The 24,640-nt window shown below is 44.4% G+C and overlaps 1 protein-coding gene across 9 annotated transcripts in view; it reads right to left on the reverse strand.

Annotated features, from left to right (window-relative positions):
• Positions 1 to 8,839: 8,839 nt before the first annotated feature.
• The window catches only part of IKZF2 (IKAROS family zinc finger 2), a 203,926-nt gene continuing 188,125 nt past the window's right edge, over positions 8,840 to 24,640 (reverse strand). For 7 of the 9 annotated variants that reach the window (XM_069615922.1, XM_069615923.1, XM_069615920.1 and 4 more), the window contains 2 exons: positions 22,984 to 23,127; positions 8,840 to 16,856 (listed from right to left, as the gene is read on the reverse strand). In XM_069615922.1, coding sequence (XP_069472023.1) covers positions 16,129 to 16,856; positions 22,984 to 23,127 — 872 coding nt within the window. In that variant the 3' untranslated portion in view covers positions 8,840 to 16,128. The remainder of the gene's footprint in view (positions 16,857 to 22,983; positions 23,128 to 24,640) is intronic. The other 2 variants (XM_069615927.1, XM_069615926.1) reach the window with 1 other exon arrangement.

A 24,640-nucleotide genomic window follows, 5' to 3' on the forward strand; every position in this document is an offset into this window, starting at 1 on the left:
AATTCCATCTTTAGCACAATTCAAAAAGTTCCTGACGACATTCCTCTTTGACAAGCGCAAAGACTGGTTTTTCTGAGTTTTTTTTAGTATTCTGCCCTTCTGTTGTTCGTTGTTTGTCTTGTCAGAGCCCTGAGGCCTGTGGGTGTGATGCGCTATATAAAACGTGTATAGAATAGAATAGAATATATTATAATATTTTAGAACGTGTGACATGTTCATCCACTTACGGATTGTGGTCAATGTTCAACAGAAGCTTCATATAATGTCATCTAATATAATGTAAAGTGGTATTGCATAGCACCCCTTCTGCCATTTTTGTGGTATTGGTGTGTGTGGCCTGTAAGAATCATGGATGGTGTTGTTTCTCACCCAGGTCCCTTTATAACATGTGCCCCTGTCAGCTTTCAGAGGGGCTCCTCCTCACCATTGTGCCTTTGTGGCTTCTGTTACCGTTGGCTTTGGGTGTGGCTCATTGTCATACCCATTCCTTTGTGGCTAGTGTTACTATAGGCATTTAAAGGGCTCCTTATCAGCCACACACCAATGGGGTTCTACACGGTGGGAGAAAATGTGATCCTTACCCAGTCTCCTGCCTTCACCCTGGTCATGCCAACAGACATGTGTTTGTCATAGCTCCTTTAGTTGTAAGCCTATCTAGCTTTAATTCTATCTATAATCTCACCCTGTTTAAAGTCGATTTTGTGTGCTTACTTGAGCCGGGGCAGGGCATAGTTTGTTTTGGGCTTTCTTCCCCTCATCATTGAACTTATGGTTCTTTCGTAACATGCATGCAATGGATGGGTTTACAGAATAACTCTAAGTCCATGTAATCGAACCAACTCAGGAAGATGGCAAAGGTTGCTGTTTTAATAACAATTATCTAAAACTGGGAGGTTACAACAGACATCAATGGATGTTTGCTCAGCTCTCGTCAATTTTCTCATTAAACATTGACTTTATACTAAATATACATCAGAGGTGCCTTCTGCCATGAAGATTGTCTTTGATCTTGGCCTTGTAGCTTATCCTTGTCTGTGAGAATATATGGGAGCACAGGCTCTCACTATCGTTGTTCTAGGACTCAAAGCTCAACTCTATTTCCATCCTTTACTCACGTGACAGGAGACCACAATTTGGTTTATTCTGCAGCATTTAAATGTCTTAAACAAATAGAACTTGTCCCTCTTGGTGTTCTTTCTTTGTCCCTTAATAAGGGATGATTCATCCTTCTCATGTTCACTGCTTTGAAGAATAGATAACCGACCATGGCTGCTTCTGTTTTGATGCCAGGCCAGACAACCTCGCCAGGCTTTTCCACGAGCTCAGTTTATTCTTGCTGTGACACAATTCTCGGCCTTTCCTCTCCATGGGTCCTGGCTTCCTGAAATTCATGACACCGATGTCCAGCTTCTATACAATTGCGGCTTCGCCTGCAGTCTGTTCACTACATATAGCCAGCTTCTATGATGACTTGGTCTACTTGCATTTCAGTGTCTGTACAATTATTGAACGGTTGATTTTCTGCAGCACTTCGCACACGTGCAATCTTCTCTCCGCATATGAAGGTTTACTTGTTTCTTACGTCATCAGGTTCTGTAAGGTCTATGCATTCTCTTCAGCCAATATTCTCAGGGGGTCACGCTTGTCTCTTGTGATATCACTAGGGTCTCTCTTTTGCTCCTTTTCATATTCCTTCAGGGAGTTCCTCCCTCAGATTGTCGTCTCTTCGGGGATACATTCTAAAGGGTTTCCTCAGTGGATACCTTTTTTCAAAGATTCGCTGTGGTATTGGCACACCTGCTGGTGTCAAGCATGGCATAATCTCAGACTTCTAACATATTGGAGGTAGGGGGCGGGATTTCCTGCAGAGGCATGCAGCGGCTCCTCTACATCATCTAAAATGGTAACCCCCCCCGGTAGTGGCATGGGGAGTGCAGCACTGCCTGCTTCCAATCCCTGAATGAGCTCATTGTGTGCATTGCCCCTATACACTCTCTTTGATGACACAGTTAACACTTTCCACAGCACAGTTCGTTTGGGGGTGGTAAATTGCACTGGTGTGGTATGTGAACCCATTAAGCATTACCCTTGTCTTAAACTTAACTCTGTTGGCAGTCAATAAGATAGTGACATACCCCTGACTCTATTCTAAAAATGCTATTATGTATCTGGTGTATATGCCATTTGTATACATTACCACTATCCATGTGATGAGGAAATCAATCTATACTAAACAGTAAGGAGGACACTCCCCCACTGCAGAGGGGCCCTACCAACTCAATGTCAATCCCCTCCCATCCTAGTTTGTGGTGGATACCTGGGTCATGGGGACTGTTTTCCTTCTATGCCTTCTCACTGCCTTCTTAGTGAATATACTGTCTCACTGCCCTGTAGCTACATATTTCACACAGGCCACCAGTAATCACTCATGATCCTTTGTTTCGTTTTAGATATACCTTGGTAGCCTTCTTGACCTAACACTATAATATGGTCATCCACTCCCTTGTTAGGAATTAGTATGCCCCTTCTTTTTACTAACACAGCTTATACATGTAGTTCATCTCTGAAAGTCTGGGGGCCGCACAACCCACATGCTCAAATAGCACCCGGTTGCACTGGACCTTTTCTATGCCCCTTTTATGCTGCTGAGTGCCTCGTCCTCTTCCAGAGCCTCTACCATTCTCGTTTGGATACAGCACTTTCTTTAATAGGCAGCACCTGGTCCTGGGCTCCTTTGTATGCTACTTTGTCCGTGTGGCTGCCTTGTTATTTGCATACGGTACATTTGTAATTTCAAATGTCTGTTCTTTCAGGCTGGTGATCCACCTTTTAATTCTTGATGACACTTTCTCTAGACCCTTCATTTTAAGGGTGGCCCATGCAAGCTTCCAATTTAAGCGCCCATATGACTGACACACACTTTTCAATTGCCCAATTGATGGCAAACATCTCGTTTTCAATTGGGAGATATAAAGGTTATCTTCCCTTCAATACACAACCGGTAAAGGCCATCACTAATTCTTGGCTATCCTCTATTTGCATGGTGACAGCCCCAAAGCCCTTATCACCTGCGACATTGTATACAACTGTTCTCTGTACAAACGTTTAGTTGTGCTGGAAGGGTGCTCTGCTTAGAGCCCACTTTGTGCTTGAACACATCCATACACGATTTAAATCCCTTTCTAGCCAGCATTCTCCTGGTATTCATGCCATCTGCAAAGTTGGTCCCAAATCTGGAGTACTACTATCCTATGCCCAGAAATGATTAACGTTGTTCCTTTTCCAATTGTTCTGATGTGTTCATGATGGTGTCCAACAGTTCCTCCTTGGATTCCACAACTCAGCATGATATCATATGACCAGACTACGTGATTTCATCCCTTTTCGGTTCACACCTGTCCTCACACATGAGTTCTTTATGATTCTCAAGGCATTCAGAATCCCTTCTTCTCTCTGAAATAGTTGGTGCATCATTCTCTGAATGACAGAAGCTGCAGAGGTCTGATCCAACACATTGGAAGGGTCCTTCTGGTGTATGAAGGCCTTCCATTGCTTTGAATCTTCATGGAGTTTCTTTCACTTGATTATACACCAGTACGAGGTCTAATATGGAAATATGTTTTGCACCGCCTATCAAAGTTATCAGTATGTTGATGTTGGGTATGGGATAACGGTTGGGCACTACACACCTATCGAGAGCCCTTAACTCTGTGCAGACACGTATCTTGCCTGTGGGTTTGCACATGGCCACCCGTGGTGATACCCACTCTTCAATCTCAGTTCTTTCTACGATGCCCTGGCATTCCATAGTCAGCAGTTCTGCTTTAACTTCCTTTCACATAATGGTATGTTGTGTTCATCGAGTGCTACGGGACTTGCCTCAGATATCAATGTGATGTGATGGCTGTGTCCTTTGCAGCACCCTACACCCTCTCCGAAATCCTTTTCAGTGATGATTGCCTTGTCTTCATTCATTCTCACTACTTCCTCCACATTGGGATCCAGCTGTTCGCGTAGCTTTTTTTCTAATGTGCCCTGTCCAATAGCCATGCCCAGCCCCTGTATTTGATATAGACCTTTCTTTTGGCCACACTGCCCTTGCACTCTAGTACAGCATGGGACCACCCAAACAGTTCTATGACTTTGCACCGATAGACTACTGGATTAATGCTGGTCTTCTCTATGGGTATCTTGCTGCATGTACAATTTGGAATTCCTTCGGGACTTAGTGTCTGTTTCACACATGAGTCCACCATCATTTCCACTTCAATGGACTCCACCTGAATCTGGCTCGAGGACATCGTGATGCCTTCTTTGATGTCTCCAATGACAAACACTGCTTCTTCAAGGTATTTGCAAAATTCCTCAACAGAGTTGGTGCTGCTGGTCTTGCAGCATTTGCCCAGTTGGCTCTTCCTTCTGTCCTTTCTGCAGATGAACTTGACCGCTGGGCATTCTCCACAATCAGCAAGGTGAAAGATGCATTCATGCCTGAAGCACCTCCTTCTGTCTGAGTATCCTGCTCACTCTGTGTTTGCTGGTTCCTCCATCTCTTGACTTGGCTTTTCTTTTCGAGAACCTTTACATATTAGTGTGTGGGTTCTACTATGTCTGCAGCATGCAAGAACTCCTGCAAGCTTGGGTCCACGATGTACCATAGTTCCTCGTGCACTTTCTGTCTCTGCATTCTAGCACATGTTGGTTTACGCAGTCTTTTATCTGTCAGGGCACTTGAAGTTGCAGGATGCATCTAGGCCCCACAGAGCTGTTATGAATTCTTCCACCATCTGCCCTCCTTCCTGCGCTCTCTTCCCAAAGTGGAACCTCTGCAGGGTGAGGTTTGCTCTGGTCCCAAAGTAGGTATCTGGCATTTTCAGATCGATCATGCTCATTGAGGCCTTGACACCCAGCAGGTGATAATGGTGTAAGGGTTGTCAAACATGTCTTGTCCTGCCATTCCCAGGTAGGGTGTCTTCCTTTCTATGCCAAAGTTTGTGTCACATGTTGCCTAATGTGTTCCATGGCACAGGAGGCACACCTGAGTATAGTAGGGAAGTGATTGGACTGGGCTATGTTTTGCATGCTTCCTTTGTCAATGTTTTAATAGTTTGTTGCAGTGAGGATGTTCCCCCCACCACTGACACCTCCATCATGTGTGGGTGGTTGTACCACGGACCAGGTTCCAGCCTCCAGGTTGACATAGTACACTAATATCCTTGGGCACGGTGGCGTACATGTGGGTACCAAAAGAAAGTGTCCTTTGCAATTCCTCCAATCCATTCCTTTCATGAGATCACTTTTCCTTCTTTTTCTGTTTGTTTGAGTGTGCACAGCTCTCTCACTGGTCCACGCGGTGGTGATCCCCTTGGAACTACCGGCTGGAGAGCTGTCACTTAGGCGTCCTTCATTGCTAGGTGACTCCGCGCAGCGTGCACCCAAATGTGGTGCCACTGCATGCTAGCACTCAAGCACCAATAGGATCACCTGCCCCCTGCCCCCACATCTAACGCTGCTCCCGAATGTGGGCCGGATCCCCACCCTCCAACCTATTTTCTCCATGTAGACTCAGCGTTAGGTTGTGTTGGTCGCTAGCAGTGTTCGGCTGTTTCTGTCAGTAGTTATCCCGCTTTCACCACTAGTCTGAAGCATAGTGGGTTTGCTGTCTAGGCATGAGCCGCCCTGGTGGTGGGGAGCTCATCGTTTGACATCTCAGAATAGGGTAGATTTGAAGTAGGTTTACTTAGGTATCAATAAGGAGCCCAACCAGCACCAGAACTCTGCTCCCTCCGCTCAGATCCGACTCAGTGGAATCCTCAGGCTGTCCACCTTCCACGGAGTGGGGATGACATCATTGTCATGTCCCATTTAGTATTGCCTTTGTGACTTGTCCTGCTGTAAGCTTTGAAAGAGGCTCCTTTTAGTCCCACATGAATATGACTTGTGGTATCGTAACCTCTAAAAGGAGGTCATTATCACCCCCAGTGCCAATGTAACGTCGGTCTCTGAAAGTGCTCTTTGCAATCACTTGTGCTTTGTGGTTTTGGTTGTATAGATTTTCAAACAAACAACGTCTTACATCGTTTCCCTTTCTGGCTTTGAAAGAGGACCCTTTCTTTCCCCTGTGCCTCTTTGACTTTAAAGGCTGTGTAAGGGACACCTACTGCCCCCATGCTTTGTGCCTTGTTTTACAGTAACCTTTGAAAGGGGCCCTTGCTCATCCAAAAGCCTTTGCAACTTGACTTTCTGTAACCTTTGAAAGTGTTCCCTTTCTCGCTCCCATGCCTTTGTGATTTGACATTCTGTAACCTTTGAAAGAGGCCCCTTCTAACACACATATCTTTGCAACTTGACTTTCTGTATCCTTTGGAAGAGGCCCCTTTTTGCCCCCATTTCTTTGCGACTTCACTTTCTGTAACCTTTGAAAGAGGCCCCTTCTCGCCCCCATGCCTTTGTGACTTGATTTTCTGTATCCTATGAAAAAGGCCCGTTCTCGCCCCCATGCCTTTGCAACTTGAGTTTCTGTATCCTTTGAAAGAGATCCCTTCTCCCCGCATGCCATTGTAACTTCACCTTCTGTAACATTTTAAAAAGGCTCCTTCTCGCCCCCATTCCATTGCGACTTCATTTTCTGTAACCTTTGAAAGAGGCCCCTTCTCGCCCCCATGCCTTTCCAACTTGACTTTCTGTAACCTTTGAAAGAGGCCCCTTCTCGCTCCCATGCCTTTGCAACTTGACTTTCTGTATCCTTTGAAAGAGGCCCCTTCTGACCCCTATGCCATTGCAATTTGACTTTCTATGACCTTTGAAAGAGGCCCCTTCTCACCCCCATGCCTTTGCAACTTGACTATCTGTAACCTTTGTAAGAGGTCCCTTCTCGCCCCCATGCCTTTGTGACTTGACTTTCTGCAACTTTTGAAAGAGGCCCCTTCTGGCCCCTATGTCTTTGCAATTTGACTTTCTGTAACATTTGAAAGAGGCCCCTTCTGGCCCCATGCCATTGCTACTTGACTTCCTGTAACCTTTGAAAGAGGCCCCTTCTCACCCCCATGCCTTTGCAATTTGACTTTCTGTGACCTTTGAAAGAGGCCCCCTTCTCGCCCTTATACCTTTGCAACTTGACTTTCTGTAACCTTTGAAAGAGGTCCCTTCTCGCCCCCATGCCTTTGCTTCTTGGCTTTCTGTAACTTTTGAAAGAGGCCCCTTCTGGCCCCCATGTCTTTGCGATTTGACTTTTTGTAACCTTTGAAAGAGGCCCCTTCTGGACCCCATGCCTTTGCTACTTGACTTTCTGTAACCTTTGAAAGAGGCCCCTTCCCTCCCCCATGCCTTTGTGACTTGACTTACTGTAAGCTTTAAAAGGGGCCCCTTCTTGCCCCCATGCATTTGTGATTTGACATACTGAAAGCTTTGAAAGAGGCCCCTTCTGGACCCCATGCCTTTGCTACTTGACTTTCTGTAACCTTTGAAAGAGGCCCCTTCTCACCCCCATGCCTTGGCAATTTGACTTTCTGTGACCTTTGAAAGAGGCCCCTTCTCGCCCTTATGCCTTTGCAACTTGACTTTCTGTAACTTTGAAAGCGGTCCCTTCTTGCCCCAATGCCTTTGCTTCTTGACTTTCTGTAACTTTTGAAAGAGGCCCCTTCCGGCCCCCATGTCTATGCGATTTGACTTTATGTAACCTTTGAAAGGGACTCCTTCCCTCCCCCATGCCTTTGTGACTTGACTTACTGTAAGCTTTAAAAGGAGCCCCTTCTTGCCCCACATGCATTTGTGATTTGACTTACTGGAAGCATTAAAAGGGTCCCCTTCTAGCCCCCATGCCTTTGTGACGTGACTTAATTGAAGCTTTAAAAAGGGGCTCCTTTTCGCCCCCATGCCTTTGTGACTTGACTTAATTAAAGCGTTAAAAGGGGCTCCTTTTCGCCCCCATGCCTTTGTGACTTGACTTAATTAAAGCGTTAAAAGGGGCTCCTTTTCGCCCCATGCCTTTGTGACTTGACTTACTGAAAGTTTTAAAAGGGTCCCCTTCTCGCCTCCATGCCTTTGTAACTTGACTTCCTGAAACCCATGAAAGATGCCTCTTCCCTCCCCCATGCCTTTGTGACTTGACTTACTGTAAGCTTTAAAAGGGGCCCCTTCTCGCCCCCATGCCTTTGTGACTTGACTTAATGAAAGCTTTAAAGGGGCCCCTTCTCGACCCCATGCCTTTGTGACTTGACTTAATGAAAGCTTTAAAGGGGGCTCCTTCTCGCCCCCATGCCTTTGTAACTTGACTTCCTGAAACCCATGAAAGATGCCTCTTCCCTCCCCCATGCCTTTTGTGACTTGACTTAATGAAAGCTTTAAAAGGGGCTCCTTCTCGCCCCTTTTCATGTATGACTTGTGTTAATGCACTCTCTGCTGCCAGGTCCTTCTCACCCCCTGAACCTGTGAGGCTTGTGTCCAAAGCTTGATGTGCAGGAGATGAAGCCCCCCCTCGCCTTGTAGCTGTGTACCTTGTCTCGCTAAGAACTGTTCAAGCTGGGAGCTACCTTTCACCGTGTGCTAATACCTCATGCGCTACTGTAAGCAGGCTCTCGATGGCTGGGGTACCCTTTCCCGTTTCTACATCCAGCTTTTGTGCAACTGTTAGCTCTTAAGGGCTCAGGGCTCTTCCTTATTCTATGGGCCTACATGGTTTGTTCTATCTGTTTCTAATTTTCTTTTGTAAACAGGTATTGCTTGTATGCTGCCTCGTGACATCACTCTCAACATTACGATAATGAAAATGTCAGACAGTAGTGGGTTGCAAAAACGTGTGCCTGCAGCACGTGGAAAAAACGGCTCCATCAGACAACGCTTCTTTGGCGGGGAGAAGCCCCTTCAAGTCAGCAACGTTTTATTGGTAAAATATTAAATAATATACAGAATTAAAAACTGCACTGACACATCTGTGAAGACAGAAGTATTGGACAAAACATTTGCTTCTTCCTGAGAGTCCTTAAAAATATATATACATTTATATATTTATTTATGTACCAGTAGTTGTGCACTTAAGACAGTGGAAACTTTCTCTCACATCATGGTTTTCACAAAGTACCGGTATTACAAACTTTCTGCAGCTTCTGGCTTCCAGTTTCTCTCGCACGCATGTGGGCGCACCCACGCACATACTCACTCCGCTCAAACATGCAATGCTGCACACCGGCCTGTTGGCTACCAAGGGGAGAGGTGTACAACACATCAAACACCCATCGTACACCCCAACCTGAAATGATAAGCTACCTATGAAAGTAAATTGATAAGTGCAGTCTAGGCTTCCATTCTTCTTGAAATCCTTGCCAGCGGGAGGGAAGCAGTGGGAGATATCTTTTTAAGACTATCCTAGGAGAGTACCCGACATTGAGAGGGAAATGCTGTTTTTTCTTGTAAGGAGGAACTGCACTACCCAGGCAAAGTTTAAAGTTTAGATAAGAAACATAAGATCTCCTGTGGAACAGCTGCAGGGCTAAAGCAGCCATTTTGCAAATGGCAGATCTTCCTAAAGAGGTGGAGTGCATTTGGAAAACTGGAGGAATCTAGGACCGCAGGGAGAAACAGCCTCTATTTCCCGAGCTTTCTTGGGAAACATTCTGTAAGAGTAGCAAGTGGCATGAAGACAGGGTGCTGAGGACAATAAACTAAGTGGGCAGAAACTCCTGCCTCCAATTCTATCCAGCAATAAAGAGAGATGTTCCAAGGGGGGCAAAAAAAAGATGATAATATTAGCTGATGGTTGAAGAAAATCAGAATTTGGGTGATTAGGTTTCAGAAATCAAAATGTGGACTATTCATATTGTGATTTAACCAATAGAGAGAACCAATCCCCATTCCTGACCTGTAGGGTGTAAGAAAATGTAACTTCACATATATCCATCCGTCCGTCAACAACAGCAAAATTGCAAAATGTAATTTGTCAAATGAAAATGAATTATTAAGGGGAAATATCAGGACACAACAGGGCTGCCTCATAGGAAATTCGCGTAACATATCAAACAGACTGTAAAATAGATAGTCTGCAATGGCAGTAGGAAATATAAGGCCCTTCGTGCTCTGTGTGTCAACACACATGGCTTCAATGCTGTGCCACTGCAAGTGGCTTCCCTTATGCCTTTGCTTTCCAACTTGGATACAAGGTATTAGAAGAAATAATGGATTGAGGGCATACACAATTAGAACCTGTGACATGCTGGATACACCTAAATCAATGACCCAGGATCAATACTCCACTGCATGTTGCTCCAGGCATGTCTTTGGTGAAGAGTGGAGCAGGCTAGTAGGAGCTTGTTGAGTGTGTATACTATGGCCCACAAGTAACAGCTGACCACCAGCACCCCTGTATCCTGCCTCCAAATAAAATAAGGCCACTTCACAGCCTGAGTGGGATTACCCAGCAGTCACTGCATGCAAGGCTAACCAAATGGTTCCCAACAGGAAGTGCAATACACTTCCTGAGTGCACCGCAGTGCCTTGCTTGCTTGAACAGTTGACGTTGAAATAGACTAAATGAAACAGACACATGGTCCTGACTGACAGAGAGCTTTCCAATCAGATTGAACCATTATGAAGCTCTTCTGTGAATCAGGCCCACTGTGTACGTTATGCCTTCTCTAGGATAATGGGGTAAAGAGAGGAGATGTGTATATATTTATAAATAGTGGTGGGGGCTGAATAAAATGTTTTCTGGATTGATGGATAATATTGTTGCATGGTCAATTCTCACCCCTGGACAGCCTCGGATTGGCCTATAAGGTAATATGCCAATTTCCAAAGAGCCAGACCACGATTCTAGGATGGGCTCGCCATTTCTTTTTACAGAATGGGCCACTTTTCTTTACAAATGTGGACCAGTTTCATCATTTAGTAAAGTAGTTTTAACCAATGCTAACCAAATATGTTTAAAAAATCATTATTTACAACATATTTTACCAAAAACACCCAATTGGATAGTAGTCAGTCGTTCTGGATAGTAATGCATTGTAATGTGTGATTGTGGGTAACTTTTTCATTGTTGCCTGGACAGATGTTATGTCCCAGTCCGACCTTGTCTACTGTCCTGTCATCAGAGATGTCCATTAAACAATCCCCTGTGTCCGTTTTCCTGTGTCCAGCTACACCTTTCAGCTGCTTGTCGAATGCAAAAAAAAATCTAAACGTTTAGCATCATAACAAAAATCGTGATTGCAAGTAAGTCATGAAACATGATCCTAATTTGCGCTTGCACCCTTCAAACTGAAGCTATATGTAAGTTGTGAGCTCTGTGCCCACCAGCATACCTGTTTACTAGACTGCACTCTGCAATTTATTAATTTTCAGAAAAAAAGGCAACTAAAATCGTTTTGATTTCTCAATATACAAGTGTTACCAATCGGCTCATCCTGGATCCGCGAAGGCTGTCTCGATTTGTTGTCACACAGGGCCAACTATGGCTACTGCTTGTACAGACCTGCTTAATTGAATGTAAATACACTCACTTTTTAACTTGTATGGGTCAGACTTGTGGACTTTTCAAGGAGAAAACTTGACTAAAACTGAATCTATCCGTCTTGAGGCATACATGAGAGGGTACATTGACTGGGGAGCCCAATCATTTATTTTAAAGGCGCAACTATTTGGGGAATGGGATCAATACTCTTTGAAGCTGGATCTATACAATACATGAAAGCAAAAAGGCAAAAAAGGAATGACTCAAGTAGCTAAAATATCACTTGTCTATTAACAGTGCTGCCAACTCAAAGCATACTTGCCAACATGACCCATTCCAATCTGTAGGTGCTTATCCAGTCCTGTTTTTTTCTTTGCATTCTGGGACTTGTAGTCCGAGTTTTATAATGAGAAAATAGGAACTAAAAATTCCAGAATGCAAAGGACTGGATAAGCCCCTACAGATTGGAATGTGGCAGGTTGGCATGTATGCTCAAAGTAAAAGTGCCACCCCAAGTAAGAATGGGTATGTCAAGTTCCAAAGCATTGCCCATTATGGCGTGTAAGGCCCTGTAACCTAAGCAAGCACATGGTGCCAACACAGCATACAGTGCACAGGAAACATGTTCTTTAAGGAGGAACTGGTAATGCTTAAGAGGTTCTAATATTCTGCACATAGGAGATATGATTGTCACCTGCCAACCAGGGCCGGGAAAAGCAAATGCGAGGCCACTCGCCGTACTAAAGCAATATTAACTTACAAACCCAGAACGCTCTTTAAACCTGTACAATATATGTGTATTTACCCCCAAACATCTGCATACAGAGTTCCCAGTCTCTCGCAAAAAAAGATATACATTTTCAGAACAAGTAAAAAAATAAACATTAACAGCCATGAGTTAAAAACAACAAAACAAAGTCTCAATGTACATTATGCTTCAACTCTTAAATTCTAGGGTTTGTCTTTTCCTCCCCAGCATTTTAGATTGACACCTTACAAAGACGACAAACCTTAAGGTGTATTCTTTCACCCCCCCCCCCCCAAATCAGCTATGTTCGGTCTTTTTGCTTCTTCTCTTAAATATAAAACTACCCTTGATACAAAAATGTGTAAACAGACTGTAGCATAAACAAGAAAGAAAAAAAATCATATGTAAATATACATATAAAGACAGAAATATCCGTTTTATATGCCTGTATGTGAGTGTGTGTGCATGAGTGTGTGTATTTCAAGACGCGTGATGATTTCAAAACTTTTTATTAATTATTGGGTGTGATGCCATTTCCATTGAGTGATTATGACTAGTCTCTTTCCCCTAACTGATCAGACGAGGAAAAATACACATAATCAGTAACAATCTATTAAGGTCCTATATTGGATGCTACCTTTCAGTAACACTCTATTAAGGTCCTATATTGGATGCTACCTTTCAGTAACACTGTATTAAGGTCCTATATTGGATGCTACCTTTCAGCTCTGGCCACATTACAACTAAATTGCTCACTCATTGGTCTTGTTGACATCATAGGAGCATAATGCACATATATGGATTGTTAACCATTATGTTTACTCGCTATCCTGCCAAAACAAACACACGCACACAAACACATGTGTCTGTGTGTGTGTGTGATACTGTGGTGCAGGTTTGAGATTTACCACACACATTGCCACAGTGTCATGACTTAGTAGCAGGCAGCACTGCACCGAAGCTCTGCATATCATTGCAGTCTATTCCACATGTGGGTGGATGAGAGGGCGACAGCAATATACACACACCTTGGTGTGGGATTGCCACTTGTAACGTCATGACATAGGTGTCTATATGTATATACTCACATTCATATGTATATTCACGCGTTAACCCAATGTAAGCGAAGATACAATAGTGGTCACTGTATGTGAGAGTGCAAGGTTTAGACAAAACGTCAACACTGCTACATGAAACGTAAAGACTTGCGTGATCGGGACTGGTTTGTCATCAAATTATCACATTTTCAGACACATGATTAAAAAAAACGAAGAAAAATACATAAAAAATAGCCCTTCCCTTGATACGCTGAGTTTGTCCACTCTTCAAGTCCTCTGTAATTTCTTTAAGTGCATTGGACGTCGGGCAAGTCTTCAGAGGCAGCCAGGTCAGTAGGGATGGTGTGATGATGTGCGCCTTCCTTGTGACTGGCAGAGACCTCGGGGTTTTGTAGGGTGACAGCCATGTCTAGAATGTACTCAGTTTCCCTATAGGCCACCTGCCTCTAAATACAGTTTGCAACAAACACACATTTCCCATTTCAGCTACAAAGCCTACGAAATAGGTGCTCAGGACACCTTAGAGGTGGGTGATTTGCAACACGAAGTGTGCCTTTATGTGTGAAAACCGGCATTTTGCCATCTCTGTCCGAGCCCTCTGTGCCAGCGGGATATCTGGAGAGGCCTGCTCTGGTGTCTGGAGCAGTTCACAGAGGTGAAGGTTCTGGTACTACCAACTATGATACTACAGTGCATCATGTCCGAGAAACACCCACATCCCTACACCCACCCTTCCCTATTTAAAAGTGAGTACCCCGGTAATTGATCAACTGGTAAGATAGGTCAGTGGGTCTGTGTACCTGCAGAGGAGATCCATGTGCAAACAGCAGGTCACACCTTGGACCCCTAGTAGGCCTTCTTACTCATGTACTGCCAAGTCCATGAAATCAGTACCACGCAGACGAGTGATAGTAAACTCTTGAGTTGAGCTCCACGGGATTTAGGCGACCAAGCACTTTGCAAGCATGTGGTTATTTAATAAACACCAAGGGGCCGATTCACAAAGTGGTTGTTGGTAGCAACTCTGACTTGCTATTGACTTACTCCTGCAGAATATTCAAATTAGAAAGAAGCCACCTAGAGTCACTCTGACTTAGTCGTGATGTAGTCCAGGAAACCGAAGAGTAAGTCAACGCCATGACTAAGTCAAGAGTAGGATACAGCTACCACCCCATAGCTTCTCCCCAGGAGGACTTCAGAATGCATCTTTGCAACCTATTTGTCAAGCAGCCTCCATGCTCAGAATATACCAGCAGGGAGCAGCGGCTTTATCCCATGCCAATGACCACTTAGATCACAGCCCCCCGTGCATTTTCCTTGGTATGGTCAAGGTGCTTGTGCGTGGGGATGCACTGCCCGATGCAGGGGTGCATGCCCCTGTCAAGGCCTATTTAATTGCTGAACCACTAAATACATACATCCACACAAAATGGTTTTAAAAACTGTGAAATGCTTAATGAGAAGTAAGGAGAATTCTGAAAGGCAGCCCTTCCTGCAAACTGACAGACCATACGAAGATTCTTCTCACACTGATGCAAAGGCCCTGGCAGTGCTTGCCCTGGATTTTTTTCTTTTTCATTGCAGTGTATACGAGTCTGCACTGTCCTGCAGTGGACGGGGCAGACAACACATGGCCAATCACTTAAGCCAATAGTTCTAATTTTGTAGTCCACAAGGAGCATGACTTCGACTTCTCTGCGACATTAAATGTGCATTAATTAGAGAGAACAGAAGCATGTGCGATCAAAGACTTTATCAAATGCAACCCCCAAATCAGGGAGATGAGGAAAGCCCTGCTTTCTTGTTGAGTAAACATTATATAAATATATTATTTTAGGGGAGGGATATTAGGGTGAAAGGTCGTGACTTTAATGCCCCCCAGGGGCCGGTAAACATTAGCAAAAATAAATGGCGATAGTTGTGCATCTATTAACATGGCTTTTTTTACAGCCTACACCACCTATTGGAATTAAGCAGCTAGACATTGTTGGAACTGCTGTTTTAGAACTATACACTTAAACAACTAAACATACACTCGCATCGTTTGAGGAACTTTCACTGCATTTTCACCATATTGGCTGTGCCATTTGTCAATTTTCATGTCTTTTCGGGCCCTTTCTGTGCACGTTTCTTCACTATTTAACAGGCCACTATGGACTTTTTTTGTACGTGGAAGGATACAAGGAAAAGGCAAATCTTTTTGTGGAACATTTTGAAAAAAGGCAATTTCCTTGCTGATTCTTCTTCCATTTATCCCTTTGTTAACTGAAGATTTGGTCCTCTGAGGTCTTCCCTTTTCTGTTCTTGGCTGCAGTGCACTTCTGGGCTCTATGTCGACAGCAACCTATAGTAAAGGTTTTCCTTCTAGGGCTGAGACCCCAGAGCAAAGATGAAGTGGAACTACACTAGGCCTCTGAATGCAAAGAGTAGGAGCAACCATTCAGAGGCAGCCTTGCACACTATCATCTTTGCGGTCTTCGTTGGTAGAGCCAATTGATGCACTTGGATTAACTCTACCTCCAATTGCCCACGAGCATGTGCAGCCCCTACATTTCAGCCCCAGCTCTAGGACAACTGCATCTTGTTGCCCCAAAATTCTAGTAGCCTTCGATTACATGTTCTTTGTCTCTCGCTCTTTCTCGTCTGCAAACACAGATGCACACCAGTCCTTCTGAAAATCAATGCATAAGTACCAGAGAAAAGTCAACGTAAATCATATCAAACAGTAACATAAACATTTTTCAAGTTAGAACCAATGATGAGTCCCCCAGAGGTCTACCCAAGATCCGTAAATGTCTGATGAAAAATTAGGATCATAAGTGCAGTACTTCTTCATGTCCAGTTTAACTTCATGACCATCCCCAACTGGATGGCGCGCTCTAGTGGAATGTGTGCTCCCCTCGGACAATGTGTGATGAGAATTCATAGCGGTCCTGGCTCCTATATCCGCAAATGTTGCATTCAAGTGGGTCACGGTAGCCATGGCAACCCATGTGGATAGTGTACATGACATGGTCCAGAAAGAGAACACGACAGTGCTCGCACTTGAAGGCTCTGATCTGGTCGCCCTCCCCATTAAAGACTTTGTAGCTGTCCTTTGAAGAGTCTGCTGAGATCTTCCCAGCATTCAGTGCTTTGCCATCTTCCTTAACGTACCCTGGACTCCGCTTCCTCTTGTTAGCGAAGGCCGGGATTCCTTTATAGGACTGCCGGTCTTCGTGGCTGCTCTCTGAGTCAGTGGTATCCAAGCAGCTGTTGCCAGGAGAGGGCTCTCTCTCTTGTGTGTGGCTCTTTGGTCTAATGAGAGAGATGGGGCCATCCATATTGTTGTCGTTGCTGTCAGATGTTTCTCTGCTGGTTGGCCTCTCTATCCGACCGGAGTGATAGACCGGATTGTAAGCTGAGCTAATGACTGGTGCCACCTCTGCATTTGTGTTACTTGTGTGCTGCTGCATTAGGGGGCGGAGGGCCTCAGCGCCTAGGTAGGTAATGGCATTGTTGATGGCTTGGTCCATCATATGAGACTGCATCATCTCTGCTTCCTTCTCGTAGGCCATATTGACATCATAGTGGAGCTCTGGGTAGCCAAACCGCATCAGTTTCTCACCTGAAGAACAAACAAAGGAAGGAATGAGGAATTGATGGCATAAAATGTGGCTTTTTAGCATCTTCTAAATCTCTATCTAAACAAAATCTACAATGCTTACAAAACGATAGGGTAAGAACATGCTGGTTCTCATTCTTGCACCAAGCAATGGAAGTAGACCTTTGTCAGTTCCAAGTGCACTTTGTTTCCTTCATTCACCAGTCAAGCCCCCGCTTTCCTTAAGAAGCCAAACACCATTGCCATTGTGAGAACAGAGTCAGAGTGATGGAGTTATACATGCTTTGGCTCAACACAAGGCTTTAACCAGGTGTCCTTGAGCTGGAGACCCAACTCTCCAGGAGCTAAAACCGGGATCTTCATTACACATACTTTTTGCAAGGGTCACACTCCCTCCCACACTTAGGAATATCTCTGAACACCCATTAACCCTCACCAAAACCATGGCCCACACCACCTTTCAGCAGAGCAGACCTTTCTACCAGCCATAACTCCTGTCACAAGATGGGAGAGCTTTCTTACAGACCCCACTCACCACTTTCAACATGCGCTGGCCAACAAACCAGTCCAACTTCTTACAAACCACAGCTGCCAGCTACCCAAAGTCTATAGCTCCTTCGTGCCAGCTAAGTCTCCTCGGCCAGTCTTTCTCCTCTGATGCTCTGTACTCATATTCTACAACTCTTCAATTTGGATATGGGTTGTTTCACCTAGAAAACTTGATCTACTGCTCATTTGACCTAATTCTTTTTGACCTAATTCTTTTTGACCTACAGCGGAGGGAGACCCCCTGCAACCCTTCCTAATGTGGGGGGGAGACCCCCCATATCCCTGCCAATTCCCCCACCTCAACCTATTCCTTTACCCCACCCCCAACTATTTTTTAATTAAAGTGTACCATTTGAACTACCGAATTAGGTCAAAAAGATGCGGTCAAATAGGAGTAGGTAAAATTGGCATTAGGTCAGATTGGACAATACCCTTCAATTCTCCTGTCTATATTTGAGAAAGAAATTGCTCAGAGCTGCAACTGGGTTTTAGCCACATCAAGTGAAAGGAACATTATAAACAGTGCACTACCTGTACACTAATGCCTCACCAACATAGCCATGAGTTAAATGCCTGTTAAATGTTGACATGGGGGAAAAAGCTGAAGCTGATCATCGAGTCAAAAATATGTCCTTGCTTAGGAATATCATACCGTGGAAAAATATGCAAGATGCACTGCAGTCAAAATAGTAAAATCATGTCACAGAGGTTTTTCCAGGCGTAAGTCTGACTTACTCCTGGAATAAGTAATCCACAAAAAAGATTCATCAGAGATTCACAAAAGGTTGTTCTAATTCTCTACTGGTGTTTTTCAAGATCAGCGGGGCATGTCTGGGAGCACTGAGTGTGTTAAGAGGGTGATAGTTTGGGAACAATGTACGTGCCCACAAAAGTGTAACTGTGTCTATTCACAAACTTCACAGTAGTCCTAGAGACGTTTGGATCACACCTAAGTTACACCTGAGTATTCCATGTGCAAATGCTGGATGTTAGGTATGAATGTATACATAACTGTGTGGGGTAAGAAGAAATAGGTGGCGAAACAAATATTTTGGAGTGAGCGCAAGTAAGTTAATAAAAGAGTTGTATAACTTTTGTTCCTGTTTTACACAGAGTGATTTACTCCAGAGCAGGTGGCTCCATGACAGACCACAAGTTCTGACAGAAATATGTTACACCTGAGTTTCCTTCATGAATAATATTTGAGGTGCTGGTTATGAGCACACATAGGTGTAGTTTACACCTGCAGTAACTATCCTCAGAGAAGAAATTCTTTGTAAGTCTGTCCATCCTTGCTAAGAGGGAGCAAATCAGTTTGGGGAAAAGCTCCAAGCACCCAAATTTTGGGTGGTCCGAGAGCCATGACTTTTTGAATTGCCCCAAAGGTTCCTCCCGTAAAGAAATAAATATGGGCCCTACAACCCCGAACAGGGCTCTATTAGATGCCCCGCTGCCCTAGATGTAAGGGCACTGGGGCATGGCACACTATTTTTCCCCTATTTCCAGAGCGAGAGTGCTGTAAATCGTACAAAGATTACAATATTCCTGCAGGCCTGGGGTTGCTGAGGAATGTTAGGGGAAGGGGAAGGTTGAAGGAGGAAGGCCATGGGGGGCAGTGTGAGGGTTAGGGGGCTCGTTGGCACCTCCAAAAGCGGCCTGTGCAACTTTGTGGGTCACCTAGCCAGCCACCTAAGTCCTAGACCGGCGAAAATGCACACCTGCATCTCCTAATCTAAAACTCTTAGAACTTCCAGCACATTAACTATGGTCACCAAGAGAGTTCCAACCACAAAGCGCATTGAAGCCATACGAATGGGGAAAAAGTGCTACATAAATAACCAAATACAATACAATACAAAACAATACCAAACGTTTGGCCCAGTGACGCAAGAAATTCCGTGCTGCACATTAGGTGGAATTGGCCCATCCTTACTCTGTTCATAGTGAATGGGCATAATGCACATTGGATTTGGGGTCCTGTGTTCCAGCTTCAAGACCTAGGCTATGATAAACTATGAGATTGGTGCCATCCCACATTCCACCCGGGTGTTAGTGTTCCGACCGATGATGGAATGTTTAAGCAAAACGTATATACTCTTCATTCCTTGCATTGGAACCTTCCACTTCAAGCAGAGTGCATTGCTTGCAAAAAAGGGGGCATCCCACACACAAAGGAAATGGCCAATCCAATAGCAGGTGTGTGTCTTTTGTACACAAAGCGTGACATGTGACAAAAAATGGCATTCACTTGGTGTGTTATTGTGATCTTCCCAAGGTGCCACTGCTGCAAATCAAGCATGTTCCCCAGGGCGAGAAATGCAGCATGAATTGCATGTTAAGCTCTTTTAAATGGTGTGGAAAATGATCACAATTTGCATGGTGAGTGATGGTGGATGCATGTTTGTTGTTAGCAGTGTCATGTCCCGTGATAATGGATGCAGGTTGTATGGTGTCTCGCTTAGCATTTGCTCAATGGTGTATCGTGGCTTTGAGTTGGGGGTTAGATGATGCAGGTTTTTTTGTGGTTTGCAGATTGTGTTTTGCCTGGTGGCTTATGCATTGCATGTGGTCTGTGGTGGGTCAGTTATGTTTAGATGATGCCAGTTTTTCTGTGGTTTGCAGATTGTGTTTTGTTTGGTGGCTTATGCATTGCATGTTGTCTGTGGTGGGTCAGTTGTGTGTAGATGATGCCAGTTTTGTTGTGGTTTGTAGATTGTGTTTTTACTGTTGGCTTATGCATTATCCAACTACAGAATGATTTCAAACATTCCCTACCCAGCAAAACTCCTAGAAACTTATGTATACAAATTAACCCAAGAACATGTAGAAAGACATCACCTGCTAGACCAAGCACAAGTCGGTTTCAGACCCGCAAGAGGAACAGAATCGGCACTATTATCCATCTGGGATGACATAAAAGCAAACACAGACTCCAACACAACCTCAGCTCTGATTCTGCTCAACCTCTCCGCAGCTTTCGACACAGTTAGCCATGACACCCTAACCAAAAGATTGGAAGATATAGGTATAACGGACATGACACTACTCTGCATGAAATCATTCCTAGCAGACAGAACAGAAACCGTATGGATAAAACTCTTCAAATCTACTCCACAAGTTAACGACTGTGGAGTACCACAGGGATCGTCACTATCACCACTATACTTCAACATCTACCAGACTCCAGTAATTAGAATCTTCAAAAATCACAAAATTATATGCTACAACTTTGCAGATGACACGCAAATCATCTACAAATTCGAAGACACTCAAGCTGATCACTCCACCCTAATTGAATGTCTAAAAGAAGTCTTCAACTGGATGAACACCAACAACTTGAAAATCAATCCAGGAAAGACAGAGATCATGATTATATCCAAAAACCAAGAGAACAACACCTACATTCCCTTGCCAACGGAAATGGGAACCACGCCAACACCATCTAATGTAGTAACAAGTCTGGGAGTCCTGATGGACAACACCCTAACCTTAGAACCACAAATAAATGCAATAATCAAGAAATACTTCTTCCTCCTCCACACAAGAAGAAGAATCTTACCTTTCCTCTCCTTCACCCACAAAACACTCACAATCATTACCCTCATCATGTCAAGCATCAACTACGCGAACAACCTCTACCTTGGGATGCCAGAATACCTGCTGAAGAAACTACAACACATCCAAAATGCTGCAGCCACACTTCTCAAACTACCCAGAAGAGACCACACCACTCCAGCACTAAAAATACTACATTGGCTCCCAGTGAAACATTGCATCACATTCAAAACAATGTGCATAACACACAGGGCAATCAACGGACAGGGAGCTGAATTTCTACAAACGAAAATAATCTACAAGCCAACGAGACTCCTCAGATCAAGCAATAAAATCCACCTGGAACCAAAACCATACCTCAAGAAAAAACTAGGGGCTCCTCCTTCTCCCACCTAGCAGCAAAAACCTGGAACAACATCCTGAAAGAAATAAGAAACACCAAAGACCACCTACAATTCAGAAAACTACTAAAAACCTGGCTCTTCTACACCTCAGATTCAAATTGAAACAAATAAACAATCAAACAGAAAACACAAAGAACAAGATGACAGAATCTAGGATGACACTGACGTCACCCAGAACCGACTAAGAGAAACTCTTACAATAACAAGAGAGACGACGCGAGGTCGAATAGGACACAAGCGACACCCCCCATGAGGACATAAATTAGCATCCATGCCCAACACCATCCAACAACCTCACCCACCCCATGAATGTTACCAGCTATCACACTTGGATAGAGTTGTGTGAATGTTAGCAGTTGCCACACTTGAGCAAAGTTGTGGACATTGGCATGGCCCGGGCCCAGACAGAGTTATGAATGATGGCAGGTGCCGCGCCTGTACATAGTTGCGAGCGTTGGCATATGCCATGCTGTGAAGGGGCTATAAGCGGTAGCCCTCAAGAGCAGCTAGATAGGACTGTGTATGCCAGGAGGGAATGTGGTAGTTTAGCACTTCCCTTCAAGACAGCAGTGCCAATTAACCAATACACTAACAATGTCACCCCTCTGCAGACACCTCTAAAACTCTAACCAAACACAACCACAACCCTATAACACAACAATCTGCACAAACTTCACTACACTGCAACAACAAAACAAACCACATATAGACTCGCACAACAGCACACATCGGATACCAACCGGAAAAAAAAACAAGCACAGCAAACAGTGTTAACCGGGTTGAGGCTGTCAACGGTACATCACTGCTCTCTTGGAATTTTCCTGCTTATTCCAACTAACTCCCCATCCCCTCCGTTTTCAGAGCCGCCAGAGCGCCAGTGGACCACTCCGGTGGTGATAGTGCACGGTACAACTATCCTTTAACATTAACATTAACATTGCATGTGGTCTGTGGTGGGTCAGTTGTGTGGCTTTCATGCCGGTTTGAACACCACGCCGACCTCGTTTATGTGGGTTCTAGATTATGTGAATGTTTATGGGAATAGATTGAGTGACATGCACTGTGGGCTGATTGGTGTACAGTATTGCTGCTGAATTCCAGTTGTGTGGTTTTTAATTGCTGTTATTATCAGGGTGACTGATGTCTCATAGCTACTGATTGCAAATTGGGTGGTGTTATGGATGATGGTCACAGATGGTGAGACATATAATCGTTGTAGGTGCTGATTTCGTTTGGAATTGCGATATTGCTGTCAGGCCAAGAAGTGTGTCAACTTGACAGCTGCAGGTTGCATAACCTTTCCTGACTGTCTGCTGTTGGTTTATGGGTGTTTCTAGGTGGTGTTGGTGTTATTTAGAGGTTGAAGCCCTTCTGATGTCTGGTGTCAGCAATGTAAAGGCCTGACAAGTGACTGACCCCCAGCTCTCTGGGCCTTGGAGAGGTACAGGCCTGCCAGTGAACCTTATACTTCCCCAGCATGCAAGTCTGCCACTGGCTAAAATGGCACTTTCCCCACCGGGATGCTCTCCCTCCGATGTGTCAGACCCTGCCAGAATCTAGCTGGAAAGAGGAGGTGCTCAGAGCAGAACAGCCATATCAAGGAAAGGACAGCAAATGCTTACCCACAAACTTCTGTGGGGTGGAGCTTTTACGCTTTCCCATGTTGCTCGTGAGTCTCTCTATGACCGCCGGTCTCTCAAAAGGCCCCAGGGCTATACTGCTGTCCATCATGGCCTCTGCATCCTTGCCCTCGTCCATGGGAGGCCCTACAGAGAACCAAAAAGGCACATCAGTCCAAGCTGGCTACACTTTTACCTAATAGCAGTATGAACAACCAATCACGGATGAGTACACAGAGACACACATTGAGGTGTATCAGAGTACACCGCTGTCAGTGGGAGAGATGGAACGCCTGATGCCAGCGCCAAAACCACAAGCTGGTGTAAAACCAAGGACCCCCCCATTGCTCCGGTGGGACTGGAGGTCCCCAATCTATCCCGGCAAGGCCCCTCAGGCCCCCACTGATTGCAAGTGCTTTTTACAGGCCAGTGTAACATTTGGGTTATTCTTCATCAAAATTACAAAAGAACTTGTTCGTACTCTACCCAGGAGTGAAGATTAGAACTCACGCCAATCAAAACAATGAGCAAGGCATTCGCCTATGATAGTTATACTGTAGAGGAGGCATTAGGGTCAATCTGATTTGGGTCCCGAAAATATATTTCACGTATAACCCTGAAGCTGGAACCAGAAACTTCAAGTGAGCCATCACAGTGCATATTTGGTGAGCTGGAGTTCTTGTCGATCAACTCTAAGGCGGTTGCCCACAGGCTGGCTTTTACAGGTGCCACTGCAGTTGTGATTCATCGTAGGATTAGCAAAATCTGATTGACAGATCTTAATTCTGAGCCCACATGTCTACAATCATGTCACTAGCCAGTACGACCACATCCTGAAATGCTTAGGCTGTTTCTGTAACTATTATTTCGCCCAACTGTATGCCTGTATGAGAACAAATGATGCAACTAACCCTACCTGTACTGTAACTTCCACTCTACCCAGATAAGTATTCCTATGTAACCTACATCGTGATACCTCCGGGTTTGGGCGTGTAATGAATGCTATAAATAAATAAATAAATAAATAAATAAATAAATAAATAAATACATAAATGCAGAATTCACCTATACTTGCCAGCCGGGCACTAAGCATGATGTGCTGCCCTCTTTAAAAAAATTGCAGAGTTCTCTGAATATTTTCTAGAGTTCAGACATGTTTTTACGTGTGCAGACATCTTAGTCAGACATCACCTATTTATCTAAGCTACAATCTTCTTCTAATAATGTTTGAACCTCCCCCCACCAGGTTTTTGTAATCTGTCCCTTTTATCCTCTACCGTTTCACTCCTCGTATTTTCCGTTCCTACGCATCCTACAGCAAGGCCGGGGCACATTACGCCAACTTCCATACAAGCCTCAGCACTTTCGGCGCTGTTCATTGGGCCGGATTTCCCTGGATCCAAGATCCGGCAAAAAATGTATTCCCAGATCTCGGGTCCAGGACATCTTATTAACCCTTCAATGTATTTGATTCATTTTTGTTGCTCAAGCAGTGATTCATATTAGTCAGGACCAAAGTCGAGAGACTTACCCATAGATTGCAGGAACGTTTGTGTAAAGCACTTGTGAATATGCCTGTTAGGATTGTACTTTGCAGAAAATATATATTTAAGTACAGCTTTGTACCTTTAAAAGATGTGCACCTTTTATAATTTGCTTT

Source organism: Ambystoma mexicanum, chromosome 9 (genome assembly GCF_040938575.1).
Source record: "Ambystoma mexicanum isolate Mex_15411 chromosome 9, UKY_AmexF1_1, whole genome shotgun sequence".
NCBI lineage: Eukaryota > Metazoa > Chordata > Amphibia > Caudata > Ambystomatidae > Ambystoma > Ambystoma mexicanum.